Source organism: Haliotis rubra, unplaced genomic scaffold (assembly GCF_003918875.1).
Source record: "Haliotis rubra isolate DU_JTF1 unplaced genomic scaffold, ASM391887v1 Scf1136, whole genome shotgun sequence".
Lineage (NCBI taxonomy): Eukaryota > Metazoa > Mollusca > Gastropoda > Lepetellida > Haliotidae > Haliotis > Haliotis rubra.
The window spans coordinates 234,185-256,535 of record NW_025765044.1 but is presented as its reverse complement, the minus strand read 5'-3'; the positions used below and the strand labels follow the sequence as shown (position 1 = coordinate 256,535).

The 22,351-nt window shown below is 39.6% G+C and overlaps 1 protein-coding gene across 1 annotated transcript; it reads left to right on the top strand.

Moving 5' to 3' along the window:
* The first annotated feature begins 518 nt into the window (after window positions 1-518).
* On the top strand, window positions 519-20,799 carry LOC124292359 (helicase-like transcription factor). Its single transcript, XM_046729454.1, has 23 exons — window positions 519-599; window positions 1,515-1,696; window positions 3,647-3,808; window positions 4,385-4,661; window positions 4,759-4,833; window positions 5,228-5,396; window positions 6,214-6,341; window positions 6,934-7,123; window positions 8,205-8,375; window positions 9,759-9,863; window positions 10,320-10,421; window positions 10,595-10,704; window positions 12,042-12,185; window positions 12,956-13,103; window positions 14,477-14,612; window positions 14,772-14,951; window positions 15,522-15,640; window positions 16,275-16,465; window positions 16,888-16,998; window positions 17,925-18,037; window positions 18,204-18,384; window positions 18,473-18,553; window positions 19,065-20,799. The coding sequence occupies exons 3-23, from the start codon at window positions 3,741-3,743 to the stop codon at window positions 19,212-19,214; spliced, it is 2,949 nt and encodes a 982-aa protein (XP_046585410.1). The 5' UTR covers window positions 519-599; window positions 1,515-1,696; window positions 3,647-3,740; the 3' UTR covers window positions 19,215-20,799.
* Window positions 20,800-22,351: the final 1,552 nt, after the last annotated feature.

Sequence of the window (22,351 nt, the reverse complement as noted above, 5' to 3'; positions counted from 1 at the left end):
TAATGAACTCAATGAGGCCACGTTGCACGGCCTGTGGGCAACATCAAGGTGGCCATACACGCGACTAAAGAGACTGTCACTTTTCGCGTTCAGGGGGTATCTCCATTTGACGGACTGTGATCAATTTGAACTTATTGCAATTCAATGTCAACAGCAACTTTCAGCTGTTAAATTGACAGTGTTGTCTATAGAATAAATGATGGGAAATGATTTTGGTTGTCTTCTATTCACAAACTTGACAAAAAGCCAGACTTGCGTTTCTTTTGCAGTTCAGTATATATAATGACTTGGAAACACCTGTGATTTGTGACCCCATATATCCACTGATGTTCATATCATTATCATGTTTGTATGATTATGTTTACCATTCGGACGCACCATACACTGAGATTAGATGTGCTAAAACGTGCTTGATCAAAGGCGAGTATCAATACGTGTATCCCTCATTCAACAAATATCACGTTTTTATGCCTTTATGCCTTTAACTAATCTGCCACGTCATTTCTAAACATAGATGTCAGTTACCTTCCAGGAAATGACAGCAGACGGGTGTACGGGTGTATGTCTACCTGATCAACGTCCCGTTGCTCATACCACAGGTGAGTCGTGTAGATATTACGCAGACGGAGGGAGAACAGAGGTCTTCCTTTGTCAGTGAAGTGACCATAATTTAATATCAACATATCGGTGAAAGAGAGTGAGTCTGTACTTCAGTTTATCCTGCACATGGTGATATTGGAAGTCCCGCTACGCTGACCTAGATAAACATGGCTGATTCGCTACGCTGGTGCAAGACTGCACAATGGCGACCTGCAGTAGAACAAACAAACATATATGCAAACATATATACTGGGCAAAAATAGTTAGGGACACATGTAAATTTTGAAATTATGAATAATGATCTATTTATTCATTGACACACTGATAAAATACGAATATCCCTAACATATTTTGTCCAGTATATTACTACAAAAAATACCACGCTAGGTTAGATTGTTTTCTTAGAATGTTAAAAAATATTGTTTTGTGATGTATACGTTATCATAATAACGTCTATTGTTACTTTCAGTGAAGGAAAACATTATTAAAACTGCTAAAGTGAATGAGTGGGGTTTTATGCCGCTTTTAGCAATATTCCAGCAATATAACGGCGGGGCACACCGAGAAAAGCGATTCTGGATCCAAGGGACGTAACGCTACTCGACAAACTCCAGCGCCGTACGCTACATAATATCATGTGTACATCCTTAAAGTAATTCTGACCGCTGACTTGGTTGACACATGTCATCGGTTCTCAGTTGCGCAGATCGATGCTCATGCTGTTGATCACTGGATTGTCTGGTCCAGACTCGATTATTTGCAGACCGCCGCCATATAGTTGGAATATTGCTGAGTACGGCATAAAGCTAACCTCACTCACTCACCAAAGTAATTCTACATCAACGTCGGTTTCCGAATATCTAATTCAGCTTTTGAAACCTCGTCGGTTTAATGAGAATAAAATGATTTAACAGGTTGAACTGCCTTTGACATGAATACAGACAACTTGCCAGCATACATCTCTCCGAATGACCTTGCCTGGACGAGGCAACTGGCGAGGGATGATGATGACACACAGGAAGCCCATGTACCAGATGCTGAAGTACTGTTAGGAACTCTCACTGGAACCTTTGAAAAATCATCAAGTTGCCCTTGGGTAAGTTACACTGTCATCTACGTGAAGTGTTTAAGGTGCCCTGACATGGGTAAGGCTGTACTCTTCGTAATGCGTTTGAGGTGCCCTGATATGAGTAACACAGCCCGTGTTGTAAAGCGTTTAAGGTGCCAGCACATAAGTAACACAGCCCGCTTTGTAAAGTGTTTAAGGTGCCAGCACATAAGTAACACAGCCCTTTTTGTAAAACGTTTAAGGTGCCAGCACATAAGTAACACAGCCCGCTTTGTAAAGCGTTTAAGGTGCCAGCACATAAGTAACACAGCCCTTTTTGTAAAGTGTTTAATATGCCAGCACATAAGTAACACAGCCCTCTTTGTAAAGCGTTTAAGGTGCCAGCATATAAGTAACACAGCCCGCTTTGTAAAGCGTTTAAGGTGCAAGCACATAAGTAACACAGCCCGCTTTGTAAAGTGTTTAAGGTGCCAGCACATAAGTAACACAGCCTTCTTTGTCAAGCGTTTAAGGTGCCAGGACATAAGTGAGAAAGAGTGAGAGTCAACATTTTAAAATACACACGCACACGCACACACACACAATTCACATACCATTTTAACATGATACGGGACCAGTCCCTGGTGGATAATTATCTGATATGACTCATTTTTAGTTATGTTTTAATAATTCTATGTGCTCTCACTCACCACCGCACCCATATGTTGCAAGTTCTCATTTGTCCATGCCCACCCCCATCCCAATCCCTCCGCACACACTCACACCACAACACACCCGTCTCGGGAAATAGATGACTTGGCCCCACTGAATAACAATAACAGTGGCTGTGAAAATATATCTCTGATCGAAAATAAGACATCAGCGCAAATTATGACGTACTTTTTCATCAACTATTGCTTTATATAGCTAGCTACTGGAGTGTTTATGTTGCTCCAAAACAACTACATCTTAAAACTCACCTGCAGCAAACGTCGCGCCCGGAATGCAACTCTCTCGGTCTCAGTCCCAAGTTGACATTTCGGCCTCTGTATTTGTTTGGAATGTCGGAAGGAATGCCCGATATATAGCATCCTTATAAAGTTGAAGTTTTGCCTATTCGTATCCATATTTCGCCAGAGGTTAGGTCTCTTTCATAGCACCTCTTCGAAAAGTGTAACGAACAGATAAATGACCGTGCGTGGAGGGGTTCACAAAATCCGCACGACGACAATAAACAATCTATGACCTTCCTCTTGTCAAATAGAATTTCTCAGGAAATGAACACCCATGTTGTTTACGCAGTTGGATAATCATCAAAACTTGAAGTACAGTTGTCAGTTTCCAATACACAACAACGCTTCATTCAATATATTGCGCTTCGTGTCACTTTCAACTCGATGGCGTATACACTACTGACATGTCAATACACTGAGCGGACTTTCGGGTATGACCTCACACCCACAGACGGCAGACCGCTAAAAATATAAATATGCATACGAGTGGGTGGGGCTAAAGTGGTTTTAGTTTTGGTGCATATTTATAATTGTTACGACTTTTTTTCGTAAATGGATGGTGCAGATGTGGTATATATTCATGTTTGAATGGCATTATGTAATAAAAATGCATAGTGTTTAACCTTTTTAAAAATCCTTTAAGGTGCCCTGATATGAGTATCATTGCTTGCTTTGTAAAGCATTAAGGTGCCCGCATGTAAGTAACATTGCCCGCTTTGTAAAGAGTTTTGGTTGCCTGGACATGAGTAACGCTTCCATCTTCGCCCTCTGACGTAGTTCGAAACAGGTCACTGATGAACCACCAATTATACAGAATACAGCAACTAAGTTTGGTCTTGAGAAGTGCACAGCAACACCTTCCTTGGCAACATAAACCAGTGCAAGGTCAATCTGAATAAACAAAAAACAATTTTGTTTTCATGCCAAGTGGTAAAACACTAGTTTCTCAAGAGTTAGTTTCACTGTCTATGTTCTCTATCCTCAGATCAACAACCATGAGTCGGTATCACTGGTGTATGAGAACGTTCTATGGAGAAGGGAAAGAGTAACAATCTTCAACAGTAGTAGGATGCGTGGGTATGCTCAATCCACCTCTTGATGTCCCCATGATGAGAATCAAAGCTGATCGTGTAGCAAGAGTCGAAGCGTAAGATCATGAAAGTTTATAGCATCTTTGATGATGAGTAACATCAGTATTTGCCGCACTCAGAATTACGTCAGCTATATGACGGCGATCTGTTTATATATGAGTCGGTCTCAGCATCATGAGCATAGCTCTTCTCAGTTGGGATACGATGACATGCTTCAGCCAAGTCAGCGGGTTTGGCCCGTTAGTCGCCTCCTGCGTGGGTAGCTGAAGACCAATGCTAACCCTCATCTTTAGGAGTGGTACCTTCACTAACGACTGTTTATATATGAGTCGGTCTCAGCATCATGAGCATAGCCCTTCTCAGCTGGGATACCATGACATGCTTCAGCCAAGTCAGCGGGTTTGGCTCGTTAGTCGCCTCCTGCATGGGTAGCTGAAGACCAATGCAAACCCGCATCTTCAGGAGTGGTACCTTCACTGACGACCTGGTTAACGTGTCAACGTTGCTTAACATTTGTATCCCTCAGTATACACGTAAACACTGCATGACGTCCTTTCCATACTATATTGTCGCCTACAAAGCATTGTGAAAAGCTTAGGAACAATTTGTTTTTGACAGTGCTTCTTCTTCAGAGACACACTTCTCCTCCATGAAAACAGTAAAACCGTGCCTATCCAGCTTACATTGTACGGACCTACTTGGTACAGAGACAGGTGCACAAGAATCTTAAATGAAGCCACGGCAGCCTTCAACGTGGCCGAGGGACAGAGAGTACCAATAGGTGTGGGCAACCATGTCTTCAATAACGAGGATATACAAGCTGCTGTTCCACACTTTGCAGCAAGACCTGTTGCGGCCAACCACAACACAAACGTTGACAGTCATCGGCAGAGGTTCACGCCAGTTGAGGTAGGATGGTATTAAATAACATCTTCTATTGTCAAAGGTCGACAACTTACAGCCCAGACTGAGTACAATCTAACTTGTACATGTATCCTTTATCAAGGTTAGCAATGCTGTAGACCAGCTGTTTGGAACACTTAACGAAGGGGACAAAAGTACAGAACAAGAACCGACAGAGGTAGGTTTTAGAATGGTAGTTATGTGGATATTAACACCAGAGTTTCGATTGTCAGCAAGAATATTAACATGCTGACATTAGAATGATGCATCAGTCCAATTATAAACGTTTAACGTCAGCAAAAACGATGCATCAGTCGATTCACGATCATTTATCGTGAGCAAAAATGATGCATCATCCCAGTCATGACTATTTGTCGGTAACAAAATGATACATCAGTCCAGTCATGACCACGCGTTGTTTCTGGTGTGACTATCGGTGTCGCGGTGACGTCACTCAGGTCAAAAACAACATCAATCACCAATGGCCACTCACAGGTGTATATACAGATGACTGTTACATGTGCGTCATGAATGAGATATTGGGATGCAGACGTCCTTTCCGACCCTTCCAGGCTGTGAGGACGCCCCTGTACCAGCACCAGAAGCAAGCCCTTCACTGGATGATAGGCCGGGAAAACAAATATCAACTGCCACCATTCTGGGAGATAACAGACAGTGGCCATTATTACAACAGACTACTGAATCATAGTACTTATGAAAAGCCACCAAGTGTTCGAGGCGGTAAGACTGCAAATAACAGAAATTGCTGCCTCAGTTGCCCTATACAAATAATACAACGTTCAAGGTATAGCATCCGCCGGTTGGGCACACTAAATACAAGATACATCACCACCATACATATTTTAGTCATGTCATGATACTGAGAACCAGTGTGCAAAATAGTTTCCAAACTTTGCAAGCCAGTTGGGCTAGCTATGCTTGAAAGTTACTAGCCCACACAAGAACTCACTAGCCCGAAGTTTGAATGTAGAAACTAAGCAAAATATTACAAAAAGCTAAATTCAATCACTCACTCACAAAAAAAACCAAAACCAAACAAATGACCCCATGAAAATTCACTAGCCAGTCGGGTCAGTGACTGTGGAGATTTACTGCCTCGACTGGATTTTAACTAGCCACGGACCAGCGGGCCAGTGGCTATTTCGCACACTGCTGAGAACCAATCCTGCAAAATGTGTGGCAGTGATATTATTGAAGATGAATGTCACGTTCTTCTCATCTGTCCACAGTATGGATATCTAAGGAGCAATTATATCCCATCTAAGTATACGTCCTGTTCCACATTTTACAGATTCTGTACACGAATGTTATCCGAAAATGTACAGCTTCTTCAGACTGTTGCTACACCATGCACTGTCAAAGCGGAAGTGTGCTTGTACCACTCACCAATTATAACCGTTGTATCTTGTACTACGGACCTCTAGCTTACAATTAAGAAATAAAAATCACTGCTTGATACTCACCAAAATGTTAAAATTACTTATGCTGAAAAACGGGAAATAGTCTCTCTGATACGTTGAAAACGTGTTCACACCAGGTATTCTGGCCGATGATATGGGCCTGGGAAAGACACTGGAGATCATTGCTCTGGTACTGACAAACTTTGTGGACAATCGACCACTGGCTGTTCCTTTGCCTGACACACAACGAGACAGAAGAGAAAAGGTTTGATAGTCTCCATCAAATCGTATTTTTTAACCATTAATTATATTGGTGTCCTTGAGTATAACAATCTTCTGACAATTCAAAAGCAAAAAAGATATTGGTAAAGTTATTGGAAAAATTGTGTTTACTACCTTTATTGTAATTTCCCGACAAGAAAAATCTTTAGGAATAATCCTCTTGCTAAATTTGCAGTATGATGTCTACTTAAAACAGGGATTCTTTTCTTGAGCTTTTACTGTTTTTGGTTTTATCACTAAAACAATGTGTATATAGTATTATGTGAACAGGAATGAGCAAGATCTGTTTAATATTCCTGATTTTCAATTCTTGTTTTACTGTTGCTGTTAGTCTAACAAACTCATATTTAAAACAGGTTCACTTATTGTTGCCTTAGTGTTTTGTTAAATCATCTCTGAAAATAATTCCATTTTTGGAGGTGCATTCAGTAATGCCTTTGTAATTGTGTAAAGGCTGTTTTAGAAGGTTTCTGTGGACGTGAAGCATCAGAATCGGGATCTGGGAGAGAAACTAAGGTTACGGTCACCAAGAACGGTGATAATATGTTCAAGTCATATTGCAGTTCATGTTGCAGCTCCTCAACAAGATGGATCAGAAGCACCTGACAAAGACGACACAGTGTCTTCCAAAGTTACGTTTTGGGAAGCCTGACAGTGCCAATGTTGAGATTGTTAGCGTTTTATCAGATGCAGACCAACGTCGGGAACACAGTGAGAGTGTTGGTAGAATGAAGGATGTTGGTGCATCGGGTAGGAACCTACGGGGTATGTATACAGATGAATATATGTTTCTATAACTGTATATATTATGACAATAAACTGCCTAATCTCGATGACAAATAGTTGTGTTATGGAGGATCTGGTATGGATGAGCATCTCAATTATGCACTCAAGTTGGAGAATATTAGAATAATCTGCGTCAGTGTTACAAAAGGTAGATTGATGTCGGGGTACTTGCGCTATCTATTTGTCACAAACACAGCGTTGATAGCACTGCATGCTCTGGTTGTGGTACTAAACAGTACCTTCAAGGGACATCGGAAGGTTAAACCAGTCTCGTCTAGGATGCCGAAATTAATGCCAGTTCATGTCAAGTTGGGTGATACATGAACAGAAATCTACAATTATCGCAATTTTTGTGTATTGTACCATGTATATAGTTTGAATTCTTATTACTCAATTAATTCAAATGGTATTTCATTCCTTTTTGTAGCAAATTAAAGTTGAATGTTTGATTGTTGCCTGTAATTGTGTATGTGAATATCTCCCAACAATATTTGCAGAAAATAAAGTTATTAAATATTTAAATTGATATGCGTAGAGCGAATATTCAAAATTAACTCAAAGTTATACCCAAATGGAAATGGCATTATTGCAATCAGAAACCGTCGGCTCTTCTGTGATATTACACATTTAAAATTTAAAACATTTGAATGGCGATTTAGTCCACCAATATGATAAAAGCAGGTAGTGCATCCCTATATTTTCAACGTTAACATTCAATTTTATCTTCAGGACATACAGTGGCTTCACGAAAATAGATTTTGTTGCTAGGTGACGGGCGCACACGTGGACCTAAGTATCAATACGTATTAATATGTACATTTTGATAGCATGGTGAACACATTTTCCTCTTTATGCCGTTTGGGCCAAGTCTTTTTCCCTATGTGTGATTGTCAGTTTCTTCTAATGGTTTTACGTGTGTCACATTTATATATGCAATATGTTATAGTCGTTATCTTAACAACTGGTTACAACACATGTAATATTGAAATATCTTTCATCGGTTATTTTATTACTTATCACTTTCCGACAGGATGGATGGATGACGATTTTGATACATCAGGTACGACCCCAAAGGGCATGCGTAAAGAAAAATACAAATTTCCATATGACGACGACGACGACGACGACGACGATGATGATGATGATGATGATGATGATGATGATGATGATGATGATGATGAACTGCCTGATCTTTATGACGAGACATTGTATAATGAAGGATTTGCCGAGGGTGAGTGTCTCCAGAATCTGTTCTGGTAAATATCTGTGATGTTTCTTTAGTTACACCTCATTGAATTGATGCATTTAAGTTATAGGTAGAGTTGGTCTGACCCATGAAGATCCGGGTTAGACTTAGTCTTCAACAACTCATGCTTGTCTTAAGCGGCGACTAAAGGTATCAGGTGGTCAGGCTCGCTGACTTGGTTGACACTCGTATCCCAGTTGCGTAGATCGATGCTCATGATGTTTATCACTGAATTGTCTGGTCCAGATAGCTGGAATATTGCTGAGCGCGGGGCGTTAAACAACAAACAAACCAGTAATAATGTTGGGTCTAGCGTGTTTCCTCTGCTTGACCTACATAGCCCGTCACGGTCCTGCTCCCCCATATCTATCTGACCTGCTTACTCCTTACTCGAACAAACGCTGCCTTCGATCATCTAATCAAGAGCTTCTGTTTGTGCCAAACGTCAGGCTTAAAGCTTTTAGAAACCGGACTTTTTCATGTGCAGACCCACCCTTGTGGAATTCACACCCATACAATCTGAAAGTTTCTGATAGTATTGCCACATTCAAGTCAGGACTCAAAACATACCTGTTTTCAATGTATTATTAGGAACTCTATTTGGACGTGTACATATTGCTGTATAAATGTCGGGGACTCTTTTAATCTGTCTCTGTTGCACCTTGAGCCTATCTGCATGAAGAAATCTGCAACACACACACACACACACACACACACACACACACACACACACACAGGTGAGGAAGGAGCAAGCATACACTCCGAAACGTTGTGTTATTCACAATACAGAAGTTGACATCCATAAATCTTGCTTTTCTCATATTAATGTCGTTATCTCAAAAATTAATTACACATAAAATATTGAAATATGTTTTATCTGTTGACTTTTATCCTCTCCAAACATTTGTTTCGTGATTGAACTAGCAAAACAAAGAGAAGTATTTGACATTCTCCCTTCAAAATCAGCATTTTGTTCTGTGTACACTTCCAGTAAAACCGCCTCCGTGGTGTAGTGGTTAGAGCGTCCGCCCGGAGAGCGGAAGGTCGCGGGTTCGATCCCCGACCGCGTCATACCAAAAGACGTTAATATATGGTACTTGTTGGTCCCTGCCTGGCGCTCGGCATTAATGGGTACAACAAAGACTGGTCGGCTCGGAGTCAGTATAATGTGTCTGAGTGGGGTATTCATGCTTCCATGCGGCATGGTATCTCAGTGGGCTAGCACTATAAAACCAGCTTAAGTCTGGGCTAGTACAAGCAGCCGCACATACACATACACACGCATGCACGTCGTCATATGAGCGAAATATTCTCAAGGACGACGTTAAACCCAATTCCACCTCACTTCCAGTAATGAATGTGTTTCAGAAGACCCTGACGTAATGATTGTTGGCGTCTCATCGAATGCAGACAAAGGTCGGGGACGCTGTGAGAGTTTTGAGAGAATGGATGCCGAGGATGTGGATACACCAGGTAAGATCCCAAGGAGCATGCGTGGAGAAATATACAACATGTATCTGAAGAACTGCCTGATCTGCCTGATCTCTATGAGGAGGAGTTGTGGGATGGAGGGTCAAAGTAAAAGTGTAAAGTTTCTATAATAACATTTCAAGTGGTAGGCAAAATTGGACCTGGCATGTTTCACCAATACCATATTCAATGATGACCGTAAATATACCAACTGTTACTTACTCAGGACAGCCTACGAAAGCAATGGGAAATGCTTCGATAGCATACACACTTTGTACTTTGTCTCTTTTTGGTAAAGTCTTTGTTCATAAATATTGAAGACGTTCATTTACTGATAATGATTTTTATTCAAATGAAACTATAGAAACTATAGTAAAGTGGTCCTCGATACTCTCCTTCCCAAATCAGGATTGTGTTCTGAGCACAATGCAGTGTCGTCTAGTAATGACTGTGGTTCAGAAGACCCTGACGTAATTATTGTTGGCGTCTCATCGAATGTAGACACACGACGGGGATGCTGTGAGAGTGTTGAGAGAATGGAGGACGATATGGATGCATCAGGTAAGGTCCCAAGGTACAGGTATAGAGAGGAATATATGTCTGATTTCGATGAGGGAAAGATTTTCTTAGGGTGAGTGTCTCAAGCATCTGTAAACTTCAACGTGTAAAGATTATAGGTAACAGGTTCAGTGCTCGCTTGCTCATCAAAGATAATGGATTTCTTCTGGTTTCAGATTTCATGACAGCCAATCATTGTGATGAAATGGGGAGGAGTCTCAGTGAAAATGATCAGCCACGTGGTACATTGATCATTTGTCCTCTGTGTGTCCTCAGTACCTGGCAGGTGAACCACGACAAATATGACATTTATCCCTCTACTCTTAAAATCTGTATCTTTCCCTTAGAAAAACATGTGGAAAATGCTTCATTCGTCACCACTAGTCCCTTTCCGTAACCTCCAAGAAGACTCGTCACGCTCTCGATGCTTGTATTGTGCGATAATGCGACAAACAAATCAGAACGAGCGTAATGATTGCTCTGCTTTGATAAAAGTAATCCCGAGTACTTAAATCGTTTGATGCCATAAGGTCATTGTTTAAAAAATCATGAAAAATATATATAGTATTATTGAAAGTACAAAGAACGTAGCTAACAGAATTGTGTTGCCTCATGTGAAGTTTTCAATGAGGATAATTAATGCCATGGACGATAAGAAATTCAAACACACATACGTGAGTTTGTTTACATAACGGCTTACATGGGATCAAATGTGTGTATTTCTGACGATCTTGTGGGTTTGTTTTGGATATTGAACGGGCGCGTCCAACATTTTTAGGAAATAAAATTATAAATCGCTACGTGTTTCAAAGCAATAATATTACACTGTATATAACTAATCACATTTAATCTTTAACATTGAGCTTAAGTTTCGCATCTCTGAAAGTATTTTAGTCTGACCTTTTGGGGGTCATCCATAATATTTTTAGCGTATATATTTTAAGTGTATGGCAGCAAGGTTACACGAATGTTCAGTTTGAGAAATATTTTAAAGTCATTTTTGAGTATCTGCTTTGGGATTACTTGTAGGTGAAAAAATGCTTATTCAAAAAACAAACAAATCCCATTTGTGATTCTTAAACCCTATTTAGAAATAAACATTTGGAAATACGTAAACATTTGGAAATATAATAAGATGACCCGCTGGTAATATTTACATTTGAATAAGTGTTAAACAAATATCTTTCTCATCTTTTAGTTGTATCAAAGAGGCTTAATATTAATTCATAAAAAGGAATGAATAAAAAACAAAAACAAAACAGCAATACCATATACGAGTGCTTCGGTGATATTAAGTACCATTGGAATCAAACAGGAATAGAGTTATCGTTCTTGTTTGAAGTAGTTCTGATGTTCATACGCCAATATGAAATCCTTCCAGAGGGGCACGAGTCGCCATTCGGTTTGTTCCGGAATAACACGAGTTGGTCACGAATGGACAAACTTTATGGATGAACAACTTCTTTATTCGTTTGTCCTTATCTAACCAGAGACCATATCTATTATATGGTCTCTGATCTAACTAACCAACTTCTAAAAATGTCACTCAAAGAAGAAACCTTTTGTGTCCATGGTTCTGAATGGCAACATATAGACACGTGATTACTGCTTTATATTTCAAAGGATCAGTTTGTGGAGCATATTCATCCTAACGTCCACATTGACGTCTATCGTTACCATGGCAGTCAGCGTTGTAAAGAACTCAGTTTTATTGAGAGGAAGGATGTCGTAATTACAACATATGGAGTTGTGCGGAGTGAATTCAAGGTGGGTATACATATCATTTTGATAAATTGTAGCCATTTCCCTGCACAGTGAGTGAGTTAAAATTAAAAGTCACAACGGCAGTACTTCAGCCATATATATTTATAAATGTATACATGAAATAAAAACAAACTTATATACTTACCTGTCTGCAAAGGACAGTAAAATAACTAGTCTATCACAGATTTATACTTAAAACTAGCATATAACCATACAACGCTATTTCTAAGTTTAACGGTACAATATAAAAATGGACTATATATTGCCAACAACTGAAGGTAGATCACCATACTAGGAACCATGGGGACTTACAGTACATTTGCTCCCTGCATGGACCCTAGCTGCATTTACATCATCCCTTCAGCTATTAGCAATTTTAGATAATCTAGCCATGAATTAAAATAACATATATACTATGATTAAAAAGAGTAGCAGGTTTAAATTTACTTCGAATGTTTTGGGACTTACGTACCCTTTTTAGGAGGACAATAATTTTACAATACTTCAACCACCTTTCAGGGTCTTTTATTGCATCAATAGGAAGCTAAAGTAAGTGCGTGTGCCCCAATATATATCATTTAGGCCAAAACATTGTCGAACATGTGTGACATTGTGCCTTTAAAACACATTATGGCTCCGATATTCTGCGCTTGCAGAGTTTTGTGCCAACATATTGACGGAAACATATTTATGTGAAGGAACTATAGAAAAGAAAGTCACAGTTGTGTAGTTCATTGACTTGCTCAGGGACGATGAGTCATGGTTACTTTCAGAACTACCTGAATCAGAAGGAAGCCCCACTGTTTAGGATAAACTGGCTTCGCATTGTGTTGGATGAAGGACACAAAATAAGAAACCCAAAGGCTCAGCAAACGAAAGCGGCGATTGCCCTCAGAGCACAACGCAAGTGGGTTCTCTCAGGTAACGCTGAATTTCAGTTTTTCACAGATTTTTGACAACCACAGCATGGCATTATTCACAGTATAATAATTTAAACGTAGCGTAATTAAATCATTATATATTTGGTTGGTTGTGCTTACCTGAAGATTCCTCAAATTAATCACTCAGTAGAAATGCTTAACACAATAACTTTCTCGAATATTATCACAGTGAGAACTTTATCATTGTTTGAATTCATTCAGCTTAAGGCTTACTTCCATTTGCCAGAAAACCATCTACGCTTGCTGTTTCACTGTTGATGTTGAACATACGAGTAAGTGAGTCAGTGAATGTGGTTTTACGCTAATTTTAGCTGTATTCGAACCTGGTTCTTTGGGGTGACGAGCGAACGCTTTAACCATTGAACTACCTAACAGCACCTTGTACACAAAAGTATACTACAAACAAAAAATATGGGAACACCCTAAAATTTGATAGTCATATATAAACTGAAACGTAGTGAGGTCATTTATACTCTAAGGTAAATGCAATTTTTGTGTGCTTAATGGGCACTTTAAACGACATGTTGGAACATGCAGTGAAGCAATTGATTCAATATTCGTTGAGTTTGAGTGAAATGAAACATTGTGAAAAAAAGAGAAAAACAAGGATGTTGAAACACACCAGCACCATGTTTGATTTAAACGCCCAAACACAACAGCCTAGTGCATGTGGAAGACAGACGTCCCATGCAGCTTGTGGCAACTTTTCCTTTAAAAAAAGCTTCAGACAGCATTGAAGACCTCACATTTTTATCACCATGCCACAGCGCAAACTGTTAAGCGCCCGCAACAGAAGCAGGACCCTTGCATGGTTACAGGATGGTGAATCCATAAGAAGTGTTGCTCTCCGTCTTCAGGTGTCTCCCTCTGTCATTCACAGACTGAGGGACAGGTTCCAGCCCGCTGGTAGAGTAAAGGACAGACCTCGCTCTGGAATACCCAGAAAAGCATCAAGGGCAGATGACCGATATGTTATAGTCCAAGCCCTTCGGAACCGATTCACAACTGCCTGTGCCCAGTTGCCACAAGCTGCATGAGAAGTCTGTCTTGCACATGCACTAGGTTGTTGTGTTTGGGCGTTTGAATCAAACATGATGCTAGTGTGTTTCAGCACCCTTGTTTTTCGCTGTTTTTAACAATGTTTCATTTCACTCAAACTCAACGAATATTGAATCAGTTGCTTCACTGCATGTTCCAACATGTCGTTTAAAGTGCCTATTAAGCACACAAAAAGTTGCATTTACCTTAGAGTATAAATGACCTCACCACGGTTCAGTGTATATATAACTATCAAATATTAGGGTGTTGCCATGTTTGTTTGTTTGTAGTATATATCATATCTGTGTATACCAGGTACACCCATCCAGAACAGGATGCTGGATCTGTGGCCGCTCATCAGTTTCCTTAACGTGACACCTCTCAATAAAAGTAACTGGTGGTACTGCCTGTTGGAGGAACCCTTGCAACGTGGTCTGAATATTGCCTTGAGGTAGGTACTGGAAAATCGTGTTATTACTGTTCCTGCCGTTCAATGATAGTCGACGTTCGTAACCCGATAGCATTTGAGATGCCACCACTGCTGGTATGAACTATTAATACAGTCACAGTTGATGATGTACTGCTATATAATAATAAGGTCCTTCTTCAGACGTGTCCAACACCTGATGGGTAACATCGCTATGCGAAGGACAAAGAACACCCTCGTAGATGGAGAGCCCCTTGTGAAGCTGCCCAAGAGAGAAGTGTACATTGAGCGAATCAAGATGTCAGACGAGGAGAGCAGGAAGTACAAGTCAATGGATGAGATTGGGAAGATCAAGATAAAAGAGTAGGTGGAACTGAGTGTTATTCCATGATACATCGCTGCCAACACACAGGTAATATCTGTAGAGATCTTCAGATCTAGCCCTGTCTGAATTAACGTTTTCTCGACAAAAGAAGTATTTCACCTGATTTTATATGGTTAATATGTATAAAGTCAACCTTATTAAAACAACTAAAACTCAGATATTGTAAGTCGGATATTGTAAAAACTCAGTCCCAACATGAAACCTGTTCTTATTGACAAGAAGGGTTTATCAAGGATATTGTTTACATGAATAAAGACTTTACTTCAATAATAAAAATGAGATATTCATCATCACCGGAAACAACTCTGTTTACACAAGAAAAAAAGTGTAGACAGACCTCACAGTATCAGAAGTGATCCAACTTTACAATACATAGAAGCAGAAGAGAGGCTTTAACAAGCAAACGTAAATATATAGGATAATGCATACACTGGTCTGAGTTCTGTGAGGACTTCTGAGGACTTCTGTATCAAACTTAATGCCACTTAGTCTTCTATTAGAGTACAAACTGACAGAGTCGCAATCCACGACTTGATACTCTCTTCCAGCTATTTTCAATTGAAGAAATACTTTATGGTGTTGGTGATCATCCTCCGACTGCGACAGATGTGTTGTCATAGCTACCTACTGCCCCGCAATTCTGATTGGATACCAAGCGAAGAATCGGGTCTGTCTATATTTTTAAAAACGTAAACATGTGTTGTCATTGCTGAAGATTTTAATTTTTATGGTGGAATGTTTTCATGACGTCAGAAATACACCTAATCAGGCTACTCTCCTCTGCTCATAAGCATGGACTGACCAGGGTGTTAGAAACATAAATACCTCTGAATGACATCTACTTCGGTCAGTAAACCATAATGTGCATAGATATATGCTCCATTTTAGCGAATCATTTTGCACGAAGATCATACTTTTGTTACGAAAACTGGCGTTGCACTTGTTACCTCCAGATCCGGATACATCTTAATGTTTTATCAAAAGAAATATAATATTCGAGATGGTTGTTATGCCACCAAATGCTTTAGAATACCAGTGTATATATGTCTGTATATAGACCATGGGTAAAAAATCCAATCATGAAATGTTTAACAATGAAAATATGCATGAGATATGCCAAATATATATTTATTTGGATGTATAAACCATACATACTTTTTCCAACAATCATTGTAAACAAAGTTTCCTAGTTGTTTATTCTGATGGTTAAAATACACGCGTGGATATCAGATTTTGTAAATTTGCCAAGTAGCTGTTCCGAAATACAGCTGTTTTTAATATAGGATGGTGATCGTTTTCAGATTCCGAAGAGGAAGACTTCGAAAAGAAGCGTGAGACTCTGGTTAACAGGCTGAAGGTCATCAGCGAGTCAGAGGAAGAGTGCTCTGTGTGTGTCGACGTCCTGAAGACTCCTGTGATACTACCATGTGCACATTACTTCTGTCACAAATGCATCCTCAAATACATCAAACACATGGAACATGTAGAGAAGGTACGCATCTCAGACTTTTAACATCGATGTAAAACAATGACAGACCAGTCCTTTGTCAGCTCTTCCCAACAAGGAGAGGGAAACAAACAACAAATAAGCCGTATTTCATAAACTATGTAGATGAACGAATATCTTATACACAACCTTATACATATATGGTTTTCCAAGATAGTGTAAAATATATAGCAAAAGAATGAGTATTAACATACAAAATGAATCGAAATCAAGTAAAATGCAATGTAAAATACCAGTTATACCTACATAAGTTACAGTTATAAATACGATGCATGACCGGATTGTTTTGCTCATTGATCTGATTTGTTGTACTTGGAGTGTTAAATAGAATGCCATATAAAAAAATATATCTAATAAATCAAAAGATGGCATAGCTGATCATCTACATTTCGACTGTATTGTTCCAGAGTTATGCCACATGTCCTATGTGTCGTGTGCCTACAGCTGCAGATCAGATAATCCAACTTCCGGAACAGCCGGAACCTCAACACTATGGTGACTGGAAGTCGAGTACAAAGGTAGACTGTATGAAAATGTGTGTTCACACAATCTTACCCAAACTGTACAAAGTTGACATTTTTCCGTTTCATGAAAATTCACGTCTATGTTCTATTACCTTTACAATTAACATTGTTCAAGGAACAGACATACGTATGACTTTTTTCTTATTGGGCCTTGGAATACTGATTGAGCGAATTAAGGATGGTTGTTCTCTTCTACTAGTTCTCTCATCACTGTTTTCATTTCCAAGGTGGTGCATCATTCTTTCCAAGATAATGTATTATCAAATGGAATTATTTCTTTGTATCATTTACCGAACATAATTTCTATAACATAAGTAAATATATATATAAATATATTCAAAAACTTTCCATATACACACGAAATGTGTCCCTGAATAGCACTGAATCCTGCTACTGAAGGTGTAAATGCTGTACCTTTAATCAAACAATTTCTGAGCAAGAGTCGTATGTGCGCCTTAAATCTTGATACATGCTTGACTGCTCAAGTGAATTGTTAATATCAAAGGGTTGAGGCGAAGGTTTGTTGCTCGAAAGTCTGGAAGTTGACTTTTAGAAAGTTGAAGTAATACCGATTGTCACGCACCCTTGGGTGTTTTCTTGTCAATTCGAATCTTTATGCTTACATCTGCATATAAATCAAAAAAGCCGGGTAACACGGTGGAAGATTTTTGGCTGTTGGATGGCCATTGAACAGTACCTGATCATTGATATACCTGAGAGTTATATACAAGTTTTGGCGGAATGAAATAGTTATGAATTTACCAACCAGAGAATTTCCAATATATCACTCAAAGAAACAGATCTGCAAGGAGGGGAGCACAATTGGTTACCATAAATATACCTGTTTCTTCACATCAAAAGAGTGGTAGTGGTTGATAGTAGTCACAATTACAAATGTTTCCTTGTCCTGTCGTCCGTAGGTGGACGCCCTGATCACAGCCCTGGTGAAGCTGAGAAGTGAAGACCCATCTGTAAAGAGTATTGTGGCTTCGCAGTTCACCTCTTTTCTGACGCTCATAGAAAAGCCACTAAAGTATGGTTTGACACTGGATCCTAACTTGAATCCCTGAAGTACCTGTCTAACACATGAATAGTCGTTTAAGGAATATATGTTGGCTCCCTCAATTTGGAATATAGCATGACATTTTTCATCGATAATAATTCATGGAGACTTATTCTTGTATCACTTGTGTCTTCAGGGAACACAACTTCAAGGCTGTGAGACTAGACGGCACGATGTCAATTTCTCAGCGCCAGGAAGCTATCAAAAAGTTCTCGGATCCTCAGCCTGAATCTCCCACCATCTTCCTCATCTCCATATGTGCGGGAGGCGTGGGCCTCAACCTGACTGCAGCATCCAGGGTGTTCCTCATGGACCCGGTAAGAATCCAAAACAACAGTTTTATTGTTCGGCACAATGCGTTATTGTATAACCAGGTGTTTAACGTCTCTCTTACTTTACCTACAGCAATGGAACCCGGCAGTGGAAGAACAGTGTTTCGACAGATGCCACCGCCTGGGCCAAACCAGAGATGTCATCATCACAAAGGTTAGACACAACTCCCTTTTTGTTTTGACGTATAGGATTGATTTAGTAAATAATCATTCTCTTCAGAGTTCCCTTGAATTCAAGAAATATATGAATTCTGATTTCACTAAAGCATGCATTGAAAACATAAACATGCGTACAGTTGCAGCACGGTTGGCTTTTGTTATTTGTAAAACACCCGTCAAGATCCGGGTTAGAATATTGATCTTCAGTAACCCATTCTTGTCTTAAGAGACGACTAACGGGATCGGGTGGTCAGGCTCGCTGGCTTGGTTGACACATGTCATCGGTTCCCAGTTGAGTAGATCGATGCTAATGCTGTTGATCACTGAATTGTCTGGTCCAGACTCGATTATTTACAGGCCGCCGCCATATAGCTGGAATATTGCTGAGTGTTGCGTAAAACAAAACTCACTCACTCACTATTTGTAAAGCAGCTTTAAAGCAGCCATTGTAATGGCTAAAGCAAAGACGAAACCAGACAAGGATTTTTATGGAGTGGCTGTTTCAGTTCATTTGTGAGGACACTATCGAGGAGAGAATGTTGCACCTCCAGGAGAGGAAGAAGCTGATGATGCAGCAGGCGTTTAAGCAGACGGCAACACAGAGAAGGGAACAGCGGGCACGTGACATAACAACTGTCATGAACATTACATCATAGTACCCAGTTGGAGGAAGGACGTCTACCAAAAGTCGTCAACCAAAAACCCAGGGAACTACTAATTAGACATTTCTTTGAACACATACAAGGAGACATAATTAGACATTTAAGTATTTCAACATATTGCATTTTATAATTATAGGCAGTTGTCAGCGTAGGGTTGTATATGCTAATACTTTTGGGGGCAAATGGTGCGAATGGCGAATACTACCAGTGCTTGCCCTTTTCACGAGCGTGTTGTGTCGTTGATTGTCGTTGGTCCATTTATACCAAGCGGAATCTGTTTCTGCGGGATGGTCAAGGCTGGGTGTTCTTTGCACGGGAGTTTGTATGTTTCCATGGATAAGCTAAAGTAACCTACTATAGTTATGGAGGAATTATGTTATCAAATAGATTATCATGGTCGAAGTCAGTACAAACGTTAATTCAGAAAGCAATAAAGCACATTCGTAGTAAACATTTCCATTTGGAATTGAAAAATATTTCTCCCACAGTTCTGTTTAAAATGTTTGATTCTAAAATAAAGCCTATAAGTTTGTATTGCTCACGAGATTTTAGGTTGGCAGACGTGGGGAAAAATGAACAATTTCACACATAATTTTGTATATTTGCAACGGGAGTTGGAAAATCATCGACATGCGCAGCTGTTTCAGGTGAGTGTGGACGTTTAAATTTACTGAGAGAAACAAATAAAGTAACACAGGAAAATTCAAGTGTTCCTCTCATATTTTCAGGTTTTCATCACCAGGTTTAAATAGCACTGTGGGAGGAAATCTGAAAACAAATAAGTGAACACTGCCATGAAGTGGTGTTCACTTATTTGTTTCCTTCGGTATATTTATTGTATAGCTTCTACAAATTGCGTCAGATATTAGTGTTAACTTGTATACAAGCCTGAGAATAGGTACCCAAAACAATGTTACACTTTCTTAAAGTGGTTAGATCAACACGCTAGGATTACATGGGCCTCGCATATTAAAAAAAACTACTTGACTTTATTTGTTTATCAGTGACTTTAGAAAAGAATTAAAGATTGCAACATCCAAAGATGTATTTTTCAAAAATCAGTTGTCACTCGAATTTAGACTAATAAGCAGCTTAAGTCTACTTTCGCCATGGAACATATTTATTGAAAGTATACCAAAGGGATCTTCGGCGTTTGTTAACATTCTTTAAGATCAGGTGTGATACAGATAATGTAAAATATTGATAGCAGAGAGGGTATTGTTAGATGATAGCAGAGAGGGTATTGTTAGAAATTTGAGAATTTGTACATTTTGTCATATTAATATTCGAAAATGACTGTCATTTTATGTTTAATAGCCTGTTTTTTATGATCTGAGAGAGAAACATTTTCCATACAAAATACAAGCTTATGTATATACTCAATTCTGAAATTCATTGACCTTGTTAACATGTTCAAAATATGTCCAAAAAGCTATATCTGCACATTTTTCATTATGATAGTAACCTTTTGTCTGTACAGCTTTCGAACCTCCACTACCACGCTGTATGTATTTATTGTTTGTTATGTAATGTGCATGAGCCTCTGGTTTCTATACTGAATAAACTTCTTCTACAATGACATCCGGGTTCCATTCCATTTACCCGATTGAGTTTTACAACCTCCAGTACCCTTTCACACGCTACTCAACTGCAGGCACTGTATTCCTATGTTCACTTGGTGCCGTAATATACCTGGACTCTTTGGCTGTGTCAATAAAGGACACCCTGACCACATTGCCAACTACATATGTCTGAACCATTCGATGGACCCACACATGTAGCCGTCTTTGGGGGGGTCAGACTGTACTATCTGGCTGTGTCTTGGTAACCAACACCCTGACCACATTGTCAACTACTGACACACCAGGGCCCACCTGCACAGAGCAATCTTAGTTACAATCAATCTTAGGGCCTTACAATCAACTTTACAATCACCATACAATTGCCCTAATCCACTTGCACAAAGCAGATTGTAAGAAGGCATGGATTTAAGATCGCGATCTTAACTAAGATTGAACTCTTCAACGGTGGAGGTAGGAATGTCTTGAACTCGACTCCTGTCTACAGTTGTCTGCAAATGCGCATAGCATGCTGCGCAAATAAAGAGTGGATCTTGTTACTGCACACAATACATACCTCCCTCAATCGCACCTTGCAGAATTTTCATGAAAAGTAATCCCACAAATCTTTGAAGGAAACGATTACGTGAAGATAACACACATTTTTCTACATTCTTACTGTCTTGATTTACGAACAAAGAATATGACATTGCAACTCCAGTAATACCTACCCATGATTTTTTGAAAATATTGAAATACGAAAAAATACAGTAATAAATTTGGGTCTAGATTTAGTGACTTAATAATTATGAAAATTAAAACATCAAATAAACAAAATGTCCTTATGATACAGCGCCTAAATGTGTGGTTTGCCAGTGGTTGTAACATATGTTATATTTGGGATTACACTTTCTCAGTAAAGTACAAATTCTTGTTCTTTTTGGGGGTTGAGTCCCATCCGGGTTATTTTTTTGTGTAGACCGCCTCCGTGGTGTAGTGGTTAGAGCGTCCGCCCGGGTTCGATCCCCGACCGCGTCATACCAAAAGACGTTAAAATATGGTACTTGTTGGTCCCTGCCTGGCGCTCGGCTTAATGGGTTCAACAAGGACTGGTCGGCTCGGAGCCAGTATAATGTGTCTGAGTGGGGTATCCATGCTTCACTGCGGCATGGTATCTCAGTGGGCTAGCACTATAAAACCAGCTTAAGTCTGGGCTAGTACAAGCAGCCGCACATACACACACACACGCGCATGCACGTCGTCCTATGAGCGAAATATTCTCAAGCACGACGTTAAATCCAATTTCACCTCACCTCACTTTTTTGTGTGTGCTGGCGATTAGGTGCCTGACTCTGACGGTGTGGGTTTGAAAAGTACTAGAATCTGTACTTTACTGAGAAAGAGTAATCCCAATTATAACATATGTTACATTTGACCACTTTCTAAAAAGGCATTGTGTATTTCATTGCCAGTGGTTGCCAATGAGACATTGTTTAATACGCATCTGTTCGGGGGATTTGGTGTAAAACCCCAAATATATCCCACAAGTATTAATTTTGTAAAGATATGAAA

Excerpts from the sequence above, each read along its gene's own strand:
- LOC124292359 (XM_046729454.1), top strand. The coding sequence starts at position 3,741 with ATGCTCAATCCACCTCTTGATGTCCCCATGATGAGAATCAAAGCTGAT. Across the intron at positions 6,342-6,933 it reads AACGAGACAGAAGAGAAAAG|CTCCTCAACAAGATGGATCA; the intron begins GTTTGATAGTCT and ends TTCATGTTGCAG. Across the intron at positions 15,641-16,274 it reads GATACCAAGCGAAGAATCGG|ATTCCGAAGAGGAAGACTTC; the intron begins GTCTGTCTATAT and ends GATCGTTTTCAG.